The following is a 16236-nucleotide window of genomic DNA, read 5'->3' on the forward strand; positions in this document are numbered from 1 at the left end:
GGGTTTTCACAGGCGGGAGAAACTTTTTGAATTGAACTTCTTTATAAGATAGACTTTCCTCCATATCGTCAAACCAGGTAGGCAAAACAGTCCTCACAACTGTGCCAGTCAATTTGCCCTGTGCCCGGCCCTTAATGAAACCCCCTGCTGCAGAATAGATGCTAGATTGGTATTGCTGTGGCATACATGGTTATACAAGTGCAGTTCCCATGATTCCCTGACTCAGAAGAAACAGTTATCATATAGACCTGGCTAGGTTCATCATTTTGTTAAAAGTGCAAGGCGCTTCAGTCACTTTGAATTTACAGTACCTCTCTTCACCCAGTGAACTAAAAAACTGGAAACCTGATGACACACTGAGTAGACAGTGGTGGGATAGCATCCTATCTTGAAGGGGGTTTAACTATCCTTGCAGAATTTAGCAAAAATCTCTTGCAGCTATGTTTGCCCTTCTTTTGTGCAGAATTTAACCTTTCTAATAGATACGAGCAGGATCTCTTGCCATCAGCTTGAATTGGTCATGATCATTTTGCACTTTTTTTTTCTGTGATATCATTAGAAAGATTTTCTTGATCATCTGAAGAAGGCACTAAATAGTACCAAGCACCTGACAGAGAGTGCAGCAGTAGTGTGCGTGAAACTCTGCAAGGTTGCCACTTACATGAAACCTGAAGATAACTCTGTTTTGTGTTTCCTTGTTGTCTCCATGCTCAATGAATTGAAGGTACAGTATGAATTTTGTTGTCTTGCTGGGATAGTGGTTTGACTGATGGCTGTGTTTTGAGTCCAACTTAAAATTTCATTTTGCGGAGATGTTCAAATGTAAATGTAATTTGTGAGGTAGTGTTAGTTTGAAGGGAAGAAAATCAAAGATACTGGTACAGAACCACTAGCTGAAAGAAGGAAAGGCAATAAACCTAACAATGATGTTCAAGAGTAACTTGTGTTGCTCAAACCTAATGGAAAGGACTATTTTTGAGCAACTGCAATTATTTGTTATTTGTTTAAGTTGTATTTGTTCTGAGGAATTACAGAGACATCAAGTGGCAAGCTACATGTTAGGCCAGTCTGTAACGTAACACGAGTTGATTGAATCAACTGATATATTTGAACAGCATGTCATCATAAACCAATGAATCTTACAGTTACTAATATAAATAAATGGCATATAATTTGAAATAATTTTCTTTTCCATTAATTTTTGCATTGTTGTTGTTTTCATTTTTTCTCTGCAGGCATTACTTTTCAATGTGAGCAAGCCTTTTTCTGTAGGATCTGGTGGTTTATTCACAACAGAGGAACTAATGGTTGATTGCTTTGTGTCAAGTTTCCGCATCAATCACAGAAACAACCAGCACTTTGATATCTGCCTACAGCCAAACTCTCCAATTATTTTCCACCTTGTCTTTGTCAAAGGAACTTATGCTATTGTAAAAGAGGTAATTAAATCCCTTCAAATAATCATGCCATCAGTGCATTGGATGGTCTGCCAAAAATACAGATATCAGTGGAGAAAGTCATTGTACCAGAAAACAGTAAAACTGCTTTTACAACACTTGTTCAAACCTGGTCTTAAGTTTTACCTACAGTTGAAAGTTTCAATAGCTGTTTGGCATCTTTGTCAAACCTGATGGAGTTGTCATAAGGTGTTAATGAAAACATGTAGGTCTGATATAGTTACAAGTGATTTCCACCCTCAATCAAGGGATGAGAGAAATGTTTTGACTCTGTAGAGCTAGCAAGGCAAATCCAGAGAGAGTGTTCAGAAGGTTTGGATCCTTTCCCCCCCCCCCCCCACCCCTATTAGACCTGTTGATTTTTTTCCCTGCTTGTCTGGCATTAAAATTCTTGCAACACTTGTGTAACGTAGAGGGAAGGGAAAGGGGTGTGCTTGGGTAGAGTCAAAGTAATTTTGGACTCCCTCAGCTCAAAGTCCCTGGATTTGCCTCTGTTTTGTAAACATTATGTATTGCAAAGAAAATCTTGTAACATCTTGATAGCACTTAAGTTTACATTGTACACAACTTCCTCAAATTCTCTAATCACCCCATATGTTTAGATGAAGATATGAAAACAAAGAAAAACTCTACTGGTTGAATGATATTTTTATTACTATTTTGTGACATTTATGTAGGCTCCTTTGAGATGGTGGCCAAAAGCTGAAGTACTTCATCCAAAAGCCCCAGCACTAAGACATATCTTCTTGGTATGTTAACTTGTAATCCTGTCATTTGTCCAACTCTCTGATCTTTCTTGATATCCACTGATATATTGAGATCTTTTGGGTGTATCAGTTGTAATAAATAAGAGTTCCACTGTCTGGTAAAATAGGAACGTGTTCTATAGTGTGCTTTTTAACAATATTAAGATTCCATTACCAGGATTCATAATGAGTAATGGTTTGTAATACTTGCCTTTATTGTAGAGGAAAGAAGATTACCTGTCTAAAGATTATAGTATCTTCAAAAAAATCATTGCGCTTTGTGTTTTTTGTCATTTCAGAATATTTGTAACAAAATTCAGAGTGCTGAACAAGAGGGACAACAGTCAAGGTTAAGTCAGGTGAATATGAAGAAATTAAGTAGTCAGTCAGTCAATCAGACAGACAAACAGATAGACAGCTGATCAGGAGGGGTGTAAGTGGGATTATTTTTGTGAGGGGAGTGGATTGGGGGGCTGGACTAGTATCATGCTACCATTTGGGTTATCAGCAGATGTTTTATTATGATACTCAAAAATTATGATTTTTCTTTCTTTTTTTTTTTTTTGATAAAGAAAGGGGGCCACATGAACCTTTAAACCGTACTTTGCCACACCCTTGGTGAGACTAGTGGCAAGACAACTTGACCGAGTGACAAACAGACTGACAAACAAACTGACAGACATGCATACATTAAACAGGCTCCGGGTTGAATTGTTTGAATGGCGGATAATGCTATCCACTGAATAAATCTCTATCGAGTGGATAGCGCAGTACATTTTTGTCAACAGTTATCTGCTGGATAGCAATTTATCTGTTGAATGGTGTTATCTATCCTTTGAACAACTGGGCCCAGATGGGAAGAGATCGTCAGATGGACAGATGGACAGACAAGTATCATTTACCAATTAATGTCTTGGTTAAAACATGTTGGTTTTGACAAAGTTAGTTTTGTGACCCAGATCTACAAGGTAAAGGACAAGAAACACAAAGAAGATGAGGTTCATTCCAACAAGAAGCAAGACAAAGAGTTATTACTGTGGCTGGTGAAAATTTTTCATGCAGATCCTGTGTTTGCTTTTAATGTAAGTTTCATTTTCTGAAGTTAACTGTTCTGGTATGGTAAAAAGCAAAAATTGTATTCATTTATGTTACGAAGGCCTCATGGTCGAGTGGTCAGCGTGTTGGACTTGTAATCCGCCGCTCCCTGGTTCAAGTCCCGCGCTGGCCACTACCTGGATTTGTTTCACGGTAGCCCCGAGTTTCAAATCCTCGGCCATGCTTGTAATATAGACAACTGGTTTGCCTTCGGCCAGTTGGGATTCTTAACAATGTTATTTTCAATTTGAATTATTTGTTTAAGTTGTTTCGTGGAAAACCTGTAAACTAGCTTCTAGCTAAGTGTTTCTCCACGCTAAAATGTTTATTATTATTATTATTATTATGTTTGACTTCATGTGAACAGAATCCTGATCTTCATGGTTGGGAGATACAAAAGAATTCAACTCAAGTTATCATGGGCGTGGTCAATTTGATGTTGACACCTTCTCTACCTGCAGAAATAAGAAATGAGGCAGCTGAGGTATTCTTTCATTAGCTTGAAGCTTTTTCATTTGCCTGAGCTAATTCAGCTATCCATTATTATGACAAACTCCTTTTTTAATTGCCTCTTTTTTTCACAGATATTTAATGGTGCATTGTGCACTTTCTTTTCCTTCAGACTCTTCTCTGTTTCTTTGAAGCTGATCACATAGAGATGTGGAATCCTGTGGCACCTATTGCTTCATTTTGGGAAATTAGGTAAGAAAAAATGAACTTCACAGGATAGTCTCACTTGTGTCTGCTAAAATAAGGCATGTTTTCAGTTGCTCAAATTTCCTTTAAATTATAGAAATAGAATTGTGCTGGTTTCTGTTTTTTTTTTTTTGTAGAATAAGAGATATGAATTAATTTAGTATAATTTGAGATTAATCACTTTGTATTTAACACAGTTTTGTTGTATCCTTTTCTGCCCTTTCTGTTTGCTCTTGTAGTTCACATGTAATGGTGTCCATTGCGGAGTTTCTCATTGGTCATGGCAGCCATGGAACTGTTTTACTGAGATACTTGAGGGACCTAACCATGTGTAAAATTGAGTTTTTAAGGAAACACCAGGTTGGTTGGGTTCTGTTGATATTTCGTCGTTTGTGTAGTGATTTACAATAGAGGACAATTTGATTTGTCTAAATTACAAATAAGAGTTACTGTACATGTATTAGTTTATTATCATCCAAGGTGTATACAATATTTTTAATTTTGCAGGAGCAAGCTTCTATAGGATGCCACTTGCCAATATGTACAGTTTCACAAACAAAACTTGAGGTAGGTATTTGTTTTTTCAGATATATGGCCAAGGAAAAAATGAGCTGGAAAAGAAGGAGGCTTGTGGTGTAGGCCTTGAGATATTTTATTCCGCAGAATTCATTTAATGGTCCCTTGAACAGAAGAGGGCAGTCATGAAGTCTGTTGTCTATGCTGATTGCATGAACAGATTTATGAGTGTTCGATGAACACGAGTAAAAGAAAAGTATTACTTATCTGTTATCATTCCCTTTTTTTGCAGGAAGTATTCTTAAGTTATTTATGGAATCCAGATATGGAAACTGTATTGATCTCCCTTTCTTGTTTTGGACAAATGTGCAATGAAGTGGATATTGTGCAAAGTTCAGAGACCCTAAATGTTTTACAAACTTCTCAAAACTTAAATGTGTACAATGAGATGTCACAGGAGGCTACCAAATTTAGAGCTGGTGAGTTAGGCACAGGACCATAAATAGAAGAGTGTGCAGAATAAAGCCTCGTGGGTGTCTTTAAAAATTATAATAGATGTGTGATCTGAACTGAGTAAGCAGCAAAACATTTTGACCACTTGTAGCTTAGAGTTAAGAGGGGAAGAGCTGGGGAATGTGGGTTTTTCAAAAAGTGATATAGGACCCTCCTATCAAAAAAAATATAGGCCTGTATTTTGCAAGGAAATTCACGACAATAGAGGATAATCTATCAGTCAAACAGAAATAACCAAAAGCCCTTTTCTATACATCCCTTCATTTAGACTTTTCATTCACAAATTTTTTGGAAATTTGATCTAGTGGAAAAATGGAAAGTTAGTGAAAGGTGAGGCGAGGGGCCATAACCTGTACATGTGATGGGCTAATATAAACCAAGCAGCTTTTTTTTGTCACTATGACTTAGCTTAATCTTTTGTTTTTCAGGAAGAGCAGCACTGCAAAAACGGATTATGGCTTTATTAAGGCAACTTGACAGCCAAACTGCAGGGAATTTTCAGGTACTGTTCAACTTGGGGAATTTTTATGTTGTTTGGGTTCAAGCAAAGTGCTGAATAACAGTTCTTAGTTTGTTGGATAATTTGACTTCTGTTTCATTTCATTCGCAGGCCTGGGAAAGTACTTACTCAAAATGGCAAAAGTTAACATTTGACCTTGTCAACTTTGGTAAAGATGATTCTCCGTCAATAGATGTACAGAAATATCTTAGGCGGAGATCACATTCCAAACTCACTACTGACAACTTGCAGGTACATAAGTTTTAATGACTCAAGGATGTTCTTTCATTTGGTGGGTAGCAGCTCAGAATTGTGGAAGTTTGTCTGGTGCTATTTCAAAATGAATACAAAACTTTTCAGATGGTAATTTTCAAAATGTTACAGCCAGTTTAATACCAAGTGCAACATCCCCCTTTTCTCCCGCAACAGATGAGCACAATAATTTCCTCCGCAGCAAGGAGCTCGAGGTTATCATGGGAAATACAGGCACAAAGTTAGTTGTGGGAGTGCATACTTGTTAAAGAACACATGATTGTAGAGGAACATTTTGGTTTATTGCAAATTGTTGTCATTGCTATTTTCTGTGTACAGCTGAAGGAAAAAGGAAGAGATTTTGGGTAAAGACTTTGTTTGTTAATTTTCCTGTATTCAATTGTTAGACATCATTCATTGAATGGACATACATGACAGGATTTCTCTGTTCACTTGGTGGAGTTTGTTTGACTTCAGTACAGCCAGTAAGGTATTGTGATGTTAATTTAAGTCTGGAATTGAGCCAAGTGGTCTGCAATGCGCCAGAGCTTGTTCAGGTCTTAGTAGCATGAAAGGACTTTAACAAATCTACAGTGGTTTTGAGTGGTCTTTACTCTTGTCAACAATGATATTTGTCATGACAGTGGTCAAAGTGCTATGGACACACAAGGCACAACTGAGTGATTCCACAACAAATTTTGACCACTGTAATGACGAATATTGTTGTTGATAAGAGTTCAGACTAATCTAAACCACATAATTGATTTGTTTTTTACCACAATATCGACGTCAAATATAGTGATTCTCTCTATGCATGACTAAGATAAAGGCATTGTATGACACCTTGATGCAAGTAGTGTTGTCTGTACTCTTATTAACAATGGCAAATTGGCCAATCAGGTTACAACATTTCTGCCAATTGTGGTAAAAAAAATTATTGTTTCTACTTCCCCTGGGTGGGATGCTGGTCCATGGCAAGCTGCTCCCCCCCATCAGCATTTTGTAAGGCTTCTCTGACAGTGTGCTGGCACTCTTTTATCATCTTTTTTGGTTTTCATATTAATTGTTAAAGATTATTTTTCCTGTTTGTATTGCAGAAGATACAGTAGAAGCCTTCCTTCATCAGTACACTCCACAGCTGAACCAAATGATGCTGAATGTGTGACAGTAACCAAGTGGGTTATCATAATTATGTCATTATTGATTTACAAGACATGAAATAATTCTCACAGTTGAAGTGGGGTAAGGTAACGAATCTGATCCAACCTACGCGTCGGCCGACACGTTGGCCGGACCTTATAGAAAGACTCTGCCTCGCTGGTACTTTCGCTTGGCTCCAAACTTCGACTTGTCGATCTCCACTGTTTTTCCTACACCTCCGATCTTCATGTCAGCGTTCATAATTTTCGTCGAACAAACCGTTCGTAAGTCGCTCAGTGCACGGATCACTGTAGGCTTTGAAAGGCTAGTCAGTCTGGCGATGTTACTTCCAGAAGCCTTGATAGCCCACAGGAACATTAGATGAAGCCACATACTCAGCGGGATGTTGGAACCTTCGAAAAACCAGGTTCAAAAAGCCAGGTTCGACAGCGGCTGTTTGTACAGCATCGGTGGTGTGTCGGTAGTGTGTCGGCCGATGCGTCGGTTGGATCAGATTCGTTACCTTTACCGTTGAAGTGCAATTAGAGAAATTGCAGAAAAAAAAAGCCTGAAAAAGTTTTGTCTTTCATGTGTTGTTGGCAAGTCTTAATATGATATTTTGTTAGATTTTTGAGGTCATTGTTGACCTCATGGGCTGATTTGGAGCCTTGATAAATTGAATTCTTTTGAAAAGAAAACATTTAATGTTCTTTCTCCTTGATCTGAAAATTCTTTTAGAGGTGATAAAAAGTAGGAGCTTCAATGAGTTCCTTCTTATTTCCATCCTTAGGTTTATGCAAGATGTGTTGAGTCTTCTGGTTTGTGGTAATGAAAAAACTGGTTTACAGGTAGATATGAAACTTGAGATTATTGTATGAGGTGAATGCTGTTAGTTACATTAGTGAGTTAACTTTTGGAAATTAAGGTAATGGAGAACGAGAAGTTTACAGGTAGAAGATTTACATCAATTATACCTGGCCATGATTTGGGTTGGTAAATCTGATTGAGTTTTTTCCAAGTTAACTCTGAGCATATAGATACAATTATAGTAGCTTTGTTGTACAATTTTACTGACAGACATGCAAGTGGTGTCATATGTTTTGGAGCTGTGCTCATGCCAGTCCTGAATTGGGCTGGGAATATTTAATGATGTATAGCAGTCAGTATATTTTTTCACATGCCTATGCTCTAGTTGGGGATCACATTACAGTAATGACACTATTCTGATGTATCCTTTTTTGTTAACTAATAGTGTTCAGTGTCTAAAATCACACTATTTGGTATTGTTTACCTTTTTTTTTTTTTCAACACCTTGTCCTTTACAGATACGTAGCACAGTCAATGAGCTGGTTGGAGTGGAGTTAAGTCCCAAGCTTTATCCCATTTTACTGACCCAGATTATGACAGTTGTAAACAGCTTCTTCACACCATCTGGGCAGGTTAGTTTGCTATCAGTTGTAAAGGTAACTGTTGAAGGATAATAAGTCCTTTGGACAAAATATTCAGTGTTGCAATCTATGTTGACGTAGGTCATTACAGGCTAGGGTTCATTTGTGACACGCATCCGGGGTTCTGCTAGGGTCAGATTTTACAGAAAGCCTTATATGAGTAAAATAGAAAGAGAGATGGTACCCTTTTAGCTTAGGTGTGTAATGAAAAAAGATTTTATACTGGAGAACTTACCATGGAGCTCTCTGTGGCTTACTGGCGCAGTATCGTGGAATGAAATCCAAAGATCTCAGGTTCCAGTTTGTCATGTAAACTCAAATATTTCTTTATCCCAAGCTGGTGAGAAGCCAAATAACGTCTTTCTCTCTGAAATGTAACGACATGTTATACGAAAACTAGCTCCAAGGTGTTCCTGACCAAAAGCCTATCATCTCTGGGCAAACTGTAGGTATTTGCTTACGCTCTTCATCCAAATGCATTTTTGAGTAGTGCTCTGTACCAAAAAATAGTATTGACAATTTCTGCCAATGATTTCTGAATGAACAGTTAGTTAATAATTGGCATTTTGTTCACTGGATCCATATTCATGTATTTGGCTGTTAATGTAAACTTATTTTCCTGTCAGGTGGTGGTTCAAGAAAAGCACACTCTATTTATAGCGCAGGTTTGTGTAGTTGATGCCATAAGTTAATATATTTTTGGGAGTTTAAACTTAATCTAGAAGAAATTGTTTTACATCTTTGCTTTTTGTGTGTTTTATATCCGGAAAAATCTATTTTTTGAAAGAACAGTCACAGAGAATATTTTGCAGATGCTGCAAGTGTGCGCATCATTATGAATATTTGAAATGCATTCAAATTTGGAGAAGCTCAAAAAGTCAGCAAATGATGTTATTTTACTTTCTTTCTGACTGATATTTCTCGTTTCTTTCAACGACTCACAAAACAAGCTGATCGCTATTTTTTTACGATTTCCAGATCATTGTAATAATCAAACACATCCTGGAAAACAAACTAGGACACAAGGATTGTTTTCAGATGAGTGGCATTGATGCCATGATTCTGTCATTCGTAAGGTTAGTATCACAGCTTTTGTTCCCACGCTGTTTAAAGCAATTTTTTAGTAAGAGAAGGCAACCCTTTCTGCAACATCTAAGTCTTAGTAAGTCAGGTTGTCATGCATTAGTTTGTAACCAGTGGCGGATCTAGGGGAGGGGTCTGCCTCCCCTTCTTTTGGGTAAAAAAACAAATCGAAGAAGGAAGAAAAGGCGGCAGGTATACACACACACTTCCGGGTGGAGAGAGGAGTGAGAATGGGTACCGGCAAACTGTCAGAGATAAAATGCTGGGGGAGGGGTAATCTTGTGATGGACTGGCGTCCTTCAGAGGAGGGAGGAGCAAGAATCTTGGTTGCTTTCATGCTAATGAAACCAGGAAAAAGAACATAAAACGACTAAGTCTTTTTTTCTCCATGTCTTGTCTTTCAGATATGTGAGAAACCTCCCAGTTAGTCACCAGGCTCTGCAGATAAAGTGTAAACTCTGCCAGCTGATTGATGTGGTTCGTAGTTTTGCTACTTATCTTATCAACCACCGTGATTCTTGATAGAAATAAATGGATGAAATGTGGCTGTAAGGAAAGCTATGGGAAGCAGCGTATACTAACTGCTGTTTTTGGTGGCAGGTTATGGCAAAAAGAGACGAACTCTTACTTCATCAAGAAGTGAAGCTTCGGAACAAGCTTGTGGAATACCTCACTGATTGGGTTCTACCCTCTGCTGAACACCACCAGAGTATCCCTGTAGAGCTTTCCAGTTTATCCAAGTAAGCGCTAGTGTTGCCAAGCTTTCCAGACTCTACGTGCTGTGTTGATGAATATGCAGGGGAGCAGGGTTGGTGTAGTGGTGAGAGCGCTCGCCTTCCGCAAATGTGTCCCGGGTTTGATTCCCGGACCCGACGTCATATGTGGATTGAGTTTGTTGGTTCTCTACTCTGCTCCGAGAGGTTTTTCCCCGGGTACTGCGGTTTTCCCCTCTCCTCAAAAACCATCTTTATTTGAATTTATTTAGTTTAAGTTTATTTGTTGCTCGGAGATATTAGCACTTGTGTGCTACCTTGAAATTCGAGGATAAATAAAGTTGTTATTATTATTATTATTATTATTATTATTATTGTTATTGTTATTGCACGTTTCCTTTTATTCGAGCCCAAAAATTTCGCAACTGGTCTGTTTTTGTGACCTCTCTCTCATGTGGCCAAACTTTCAAATACGTACGTCCCATGTTAAGCTGTTGAAACCCCGAGCTCTGGGAACTAGACCTGCTACCGGCTACATAGACATCAAGCGACTATAACCCGTTTTTTGTGCTCTCCGCCGAGCCTCCCGCATGCCTCTCGTGCTTTGACAAACGCACGGTTATCGCATCGGTGGACAAGGGAAGATATCATTTTTGTTACAAATACTTAAATTTTAGACACCAACAAGGCTTGAAACAGGGATTGTCTCTGTTGACATTGTGAGCTCCTTATTGAGATAGAGTTGTCCCAGCAAAATTTGCAAGATATAAACATATCATGGATATTTTTAGACCTTGTTTTGTGCTGACTCCTCAGTTACCTAACTCTCAGACGGATACATTCTTTATTCACGTACCAATCACATGAAATTTGGTGTTGCAGAGATCTTGATGCTACTGTGATGCGTGCAATAGCATCACTCCTCTCTGGCTTACCCCTGCAACCCGAGGGAATGGAGACAGATATTATGGAGGCCAAGTCACAACTTTTTCTCAAGTAAGACTTACTTCTTGGAAAAACAGAATGTAATCTCTAAATGTTTTGAGACGCTTAAAAATCAACTGCAGGAGCTCTTTGTACATTTCATTTTTTTGCCAACCGACAAAATTATCAATTTTTCTCCCATAAACTTGTGCTAGGTCAATTGTTGTACGCCATTTGAGAGTATGAAAATTGGGTTCTTATTCCTTACGACATCACCAAGCCGAAATCGTTTCATAACAGGGGAAAATCAGAATCCAACTGAAGAGGCTGCCTTTTTGTACGGTTTCTGATTTTCTTGATATGATTCCCTAGTATGCACTTAACATACCTTCTGTACATATCACTTTGGCGCAAATTTCTAAAATTAGCGCAATTTAAAGGTGTACCTGTTCCTGTGAGAACCGATGGATTAAACATTCTCTTGATATAAGAAGAGAGTTGGTAGAACTTAATGAGCCTCAACTCGCTTGGCGACCGATTTTTATTTTACATTTCGTCCCGCTACTTCATATCGTTGAGAACAAGGTATTGCAAAAACCTTACAGAAAGTCCTTTTTCAGCTTTTATTTCTAAGAAATGACGTAGACAGTGTCTTATTTCTTGACTATTCAGGTACTTCACTCTATTCATGAACTTAATGAACGGAGAGAAGGGTATAAAAACTACAGATGAGCAAGAAGAAGAAGGTGAAATGCACCATAATGCATCCCAAACATTGCATCAAAATGCTGTCTTGGCCATGTCCAATTTACTGAATGCTAACATTGATACTGGACTCATGTATGCAATAGGTAAGTCAAATTAACTCTTTATGCCCTAGCTTGCTTGTAGACGGTACTGGTATGCGCGAGATTCAGCGCGGCGAATATGTTCGGTCGCCATGTTGAACGGCTGAAAGATCTGGGACGAGCGACAAAGCGATGGGGAGGGGGGAGGAGGGGAAGCCAGAAACTACCCCAACATCAGTAACACATGTGCATGGGCAGGTAGATGGAAGGGGCATTGTGATTTTAACTATTACTGCATTTTCAGGCCTAGGATACCATGATGATTTACAGACAAGAGCTGTTTTTATGGAGGTTCTCACCAAGATTCTGCAACAGGTTCAGTCTAAATAATGTTTCTGATTCAGGTTTTGTCTACCCTCCTATTTTTCTAAGAAGTAAGTTTTACTTTTGATTGACTCATTGAATAACTTTTCCTCAGGGCACTGAATTTGACAATTTGGCGGACACGGTGTTAATGGACAGATTTGATAGACTGGTGGACTTGTTGACGCTGACAGGAGAGAAAGGCAAGCTGCCTATTGTGATGGCCTTGGCCAATGTGGTACCAGCACAGCAGATGGTAAAGTGTTTTTCCTTTTCGAAAACGTTCTAGAATCTATCAGTCAATCCACAATGTTTTTTAGGCAAGTTCAGTCATGCAATGGTATAAAGTATTTAGTTCGGTTAATCCATTGATTTCTCGTAGTGAGCAACATAGAACTTCTCCTTTACAGTACCAATGTGTTATTAAGCAGGTAGATTTCCGCCTAACAAAACATTTTTTATTTAACATCCGATTATCTCTCATAAAAGGGAAAATCCCTGACGACACGTGTGTGAGAGCAAAAACACAATTTGGAGGCGAGAATGCGACGCAACCACGAAAGCCACATGGGGATTCCGTGCCGGTCTCTCTTTACCTTTATACTCACGCAGAAGACACGATCACAGTGCATTTTTATTGGAAGAAACAAAACTGTATTCCATAGGTTACTAGGTGTGAGGACAAATATAAAGCTGTTTTGAGAAAGGTTGTCGGATAAAGTGTAAAAGTGCTTGCGACAACCCCGAAAGGTATTGTGGGTAGTTTCAGGTCACAGTTTCGTGACGTCAGGATTTCAGGGAAATCTGCGGAAACCTCACTGTAAGGACGAGGAATCGCGGCTTTGATGGCATCGCGGCTTTGTTAGTATCAACTAATTTGTTGTCTGATTTGACTTATTAAAATTCATTGATTACCCGATACCAAGATTATCTTACGAGATTGTCGCGTGCACTTTTTTCCCTTTTTTCAGACAACCTTTCTCGAAGCAGCTGTAAGCTTATTGTGAAACTTTGAAGTAGTAGCTGTGGATGGCAACAAAATTAAATTTGTTGTAAAGATTCCCGTCTTGTTTTCATTTTAGGATGAACTGGCTCACGTTCTGGTCACCCTTTTTGATGACAGAAAGAATCTGCCTCAGCTTCTGAACAACTTATTTGCCATGGAGGTGCGCGCCTTGTATTTTGTTTGTTTATTTACTTTTTTCGAACACTTGAGAATGAATTTCATGAGTCACCTAAGTTTTAGTAGATGGAAGCAAACTTCAGCAACTGAAGTTTCAAGAAAACTAGTCAGAGTAGTCTCATTTTTCTCGAACACCTCGTGTTAAAAATTGTTCGACTTCAACTGAGCAGTGAGAGAAGACCATTTAAAATAATATCTGAAGATCAAACTATCACATTTTGTAAAAGTTGGGAGACGGTGTAGGTTAAAATAAACGACCTAAACCATCTTCCGAACAGGTTTACAGCACGGAGGGAATGCAGACACTCTTCAGAGGAAACAGTCTTTCGAGCAAAACCATGGCGTACTGTTTCAAAGTGTTTGGTGGTAGTTACCTCCACACACTGCTCACTCCGCTGATAGCCCCTATGTACAAAGAACATGTCTCGTTTGAAGTGGATCCTACAAGGTTGGCTTACAATAGGATTATTTAAGCAATAGAACACATTTTTCCGGGCTCTATAACGTGACAAAGCCACGTGGGTGTTGGGAGAACGCGAGGAAAGGTCATAAATCATGAGCCGAAGGAATGTGATTTATAATAACCATGAATGAGTTCTAATAAATTGTCAGGGAAACCTGACGATTTACGGGGGGTAGGGGGTTGGGGGGAGGGAGGAAGGAGGGAGGGGGAAGGGGGGAGGGAGGAGGGGGGAGGATAACCTGGGATTTACCAACTTCTCTTCCGTTTAAGGAAAAGTAAAAAAGTAAGCTTAAGAAATCATGTAATTTCTATGTCCGCCTTTTAAAAGTGTAAAGACACTGATGTGGTTTTTCTGGAGTATACTCCTCTTTTAAAGTAGGCGAATCAAGCGAGTGAGAATCAATAAAGGCTGGTCTTTCTTATTACATATCTTTAATTGAGCGTATTTCTGTTTTTCTTCTCATTTAAGGCTTGAAAAAGGTCAAAATGTCGAAGAGAACAGAAACAACCTGATCAAGGCTGCTCAAAAGTTCATCAACGAGATTGTAATTTCAGCTGAAAGGTAAATCGGGATTAGTGTTCAGCACAGTTCAGGCAATCTGTTGGTGTAGTGATTTCATCTGAAATTCGATCGTAATCGTAAATAGCTTGGTCGACTTGATGTTTGAATGAATTTATTTGAGACCCTTTATATACAAAGTTTGAGATACGGCCATGGTGCTGAGTCCCTTTTTGTCCGTCTGTGTTTTAGTTTTCCTATCCAGCTACGACGTCTGTGTAACTGTCTAAAGGAGGTAAGTGTGGAACACTGAAATATTACGTCTTAAAAAGGGTCTAAGAGTTTTCTTTCCTTTGAACTGTTTTGAAAGGATGGACACAGCCATTTAACCTCTTGACCCCTTTGATTGATTAGCATTCAATTTCTCCTGACAATATTACTTCTGAATCACACGTTAAGATCATGAGAATAACGGAAATGATCCCCAACTAAAGAACCTCATGATTGTTAAACGAAGTCTACTTTCAACACCCTATGAAATGAATATTAATCTAATACAAGACTGATAGTTGTTGAGAAACTGTATACGTAGTTTGAAACACTCAAGCTCACCATGGTGGTGTTTTCTGACCTGAGTAATTTTTTTTATACTTCTTTGAATCAACTGACCATTCACTGCGAAAACATTTATTTTGGTTATAGATTGTTCACCAGAGATTCCCAAAGCACAGTTTAGAAGCAGTGGGGAGTGCTTTTTTTCTGAGATTCATAAACCCAGCGATAAGTACGTGTGCGTTGTTATTGAAGCCTACATAGTGCATGGATTAAAATTTTAGAGCTCTAGCTTCGTTTCTGTTTTATTTTATCTCCGTAAAAGGGTATATGATCACAATGTATGACTTAATGGTTAAGGTCTGTCCCCTTCCACTTCTGTTATTTGAAAAAAAAAAATCCTCACGAGGCTAAGAATGAGCTTCCACGTAATTTTATCGTTTAGCTTCACCCCACGCCACAGGAATTGTTGACCAGATTCCTCCAGAAGAGATGAGAAGAGGACTCATGTTACTGTCAAAGGTAAAGGGTTTGCTCTCGAGAAACACAGTTGGTTGGTCAGTCAGTCCATCTGTCTGTTTGTAGTCAGTCAGTCAGTCACTCAGTCAGTCACTCAGTCAGTCACTCAGTCAGTCACTCAGTCAGTCACTCAGTCAGTCACTCAGTCAGTCACTCAGTCAGTCAGTCACTCAGTCAGTCACTCAGTCAGTCACTCAGTCAGTCACTCAGTCAGTCACTCAGTCAGTCACTCAGTCAGTCAGTCACTCAGTCAGTCACTCAGTCAGTCACTCAGTCAGTCAGTCACTCAGTCAGTCACTCAGTCAGTCACTCAGTCAGTCACTCAGTCAGTCACTCAGTCAGTCACTCAGTCAGTCACTCAGTCAGTCAGTCAGTCAGTCAGTCAGTCAGTCACTCAGTCAGTCACTCAGTCACTCAGTCAGTCAGTCAGTCACTCAGTCAGTCAGTCAGTCAGTCAGTCAGTCAGTTGGTTAATTAATCCATGTTCTCAATCAATCAGTCAGTCACACTCAGTCCAACAGTCAGTCAATCTTGTCAATCAATCTATCAATCAGTCCACCAATCAGTCCATCCTGTTTGCTCCGACGAAGGGCTAACGCTCGAAACGTCAGCTTTTATAATCGCAACGGTGGCCAATTTCCCATTTCAACTTTGTTGATATTTTCAAATTATTTCGTTACCCCCACCGACGCAGCCCCAAACAGTTTCTTTAGAAACTATCAGCCCTTAGTCCATCCTGTTATTCAATCAGTCAGTTAGTCCGTAGGTCAGCCAGTGAGTCTATTGG

General features: G+C 39.1%; 1 protein-coding gene across 2 annotated transcripts in view; it reads left to right on the plus strand.

The window, feature by feature from the left end:
- The window catches only part of LOC111336852 (neurofibromin), a 47602-nt gene that overhangs the window by 8841 nt on the left and 22525 nt on the right, over positions 1–16236 (plus strand). For both annotated transcript variants that reach the window (XM_088742642.1, XM_088742643.1), the window contains exons 11-40: positions 560–724; positions 1236–1439; positions 2135–2206; positions 2503–2562; positions 3163–3285; positions 3666–3782; positions 3921–4000; positions 4234–4354; positions 4502–4561; positions 4803–4989; positions 5452–5525; positions 5634–5774; positions 6182–6264; positions 6872–6949; positions 7705–7762; positions 8240–8353; positions 8989–9027; positions 9341–9438; positions 9850–9922; positions 10046–10185; positions 11041–11154; positions 11755–11933; positions 12175–12245; positions 12349–12489; positions 13316–13399; positions 13695–13864; positions 14349–14441; positions 14631–14673; positions 15081–15162; positions 15376–15452. In XM_088742642.1, the coding sequence (XP_088598768.1) occupies positions 560–724; positions 1236–1439; positions 2135–2206; positions 2503–2562; positions 3163–3285; positions 3666–3782; positions 3921–4000; positions 4234–4354; positions 4502–4561; positions 4803–4989; positions 5452–5525; positions 5634–5774; positions 6182–6264; positions 6872–6949; positions 7705–7762; positions 8240–8353; positions 8989–9027; positions 9341–9438; positions 9850–9922; positions 10046–10185; positions 11041–11154; positions 11755–11933; positions 12175–12245; positions 12349–12489; positions 13316–13399; positions 13695–13864; positions 14349–14441; positions 14631–14673; positions 15081–15162; positions 15376–15452 (3141 nt within the window). The remainder of the gene's footprint in view (positions 1–559; positions 725–1235; positions 1440–2134; positions 2207–2502; positions 2563–3162; positions 3286–3665; positions 3783–3920; positions 4001–4233; positions 4355–4501; positions 4562–4802; positions 4990–5451; positions 5526–5633; positions 5775–6181; positions 6265–6871; positions 6950–7704; positions 7763–8239; positions 8354–8988; positions 9028–9340; positions 9439–9849; positions 9923–10045; positions 10186–11040; positions 11155–11754; positions 11934–12174; positions 12246–12348; positions 12490–13315; positions 13400–13694; positions 13865–14348; positions 14442–14630; positions 14674–15080; positions 15163–15375; positions 15453–16236) is intronic.

Source organism: Stylophora pistillata, chromosome 13, assembly GCF_964205215.1.
Source record: "Stylophora pistillata chromosome 13, jaStyPist1.2, whole genome shotgun sequence".
In the NCBI taxonomy this organism is placed as follows: Eukaryota; Metazoa; Cnidaria; class Anthozoa; order Scleractinia; family Pocilloporidae; genus Stylophora; species Stylophora pistillata.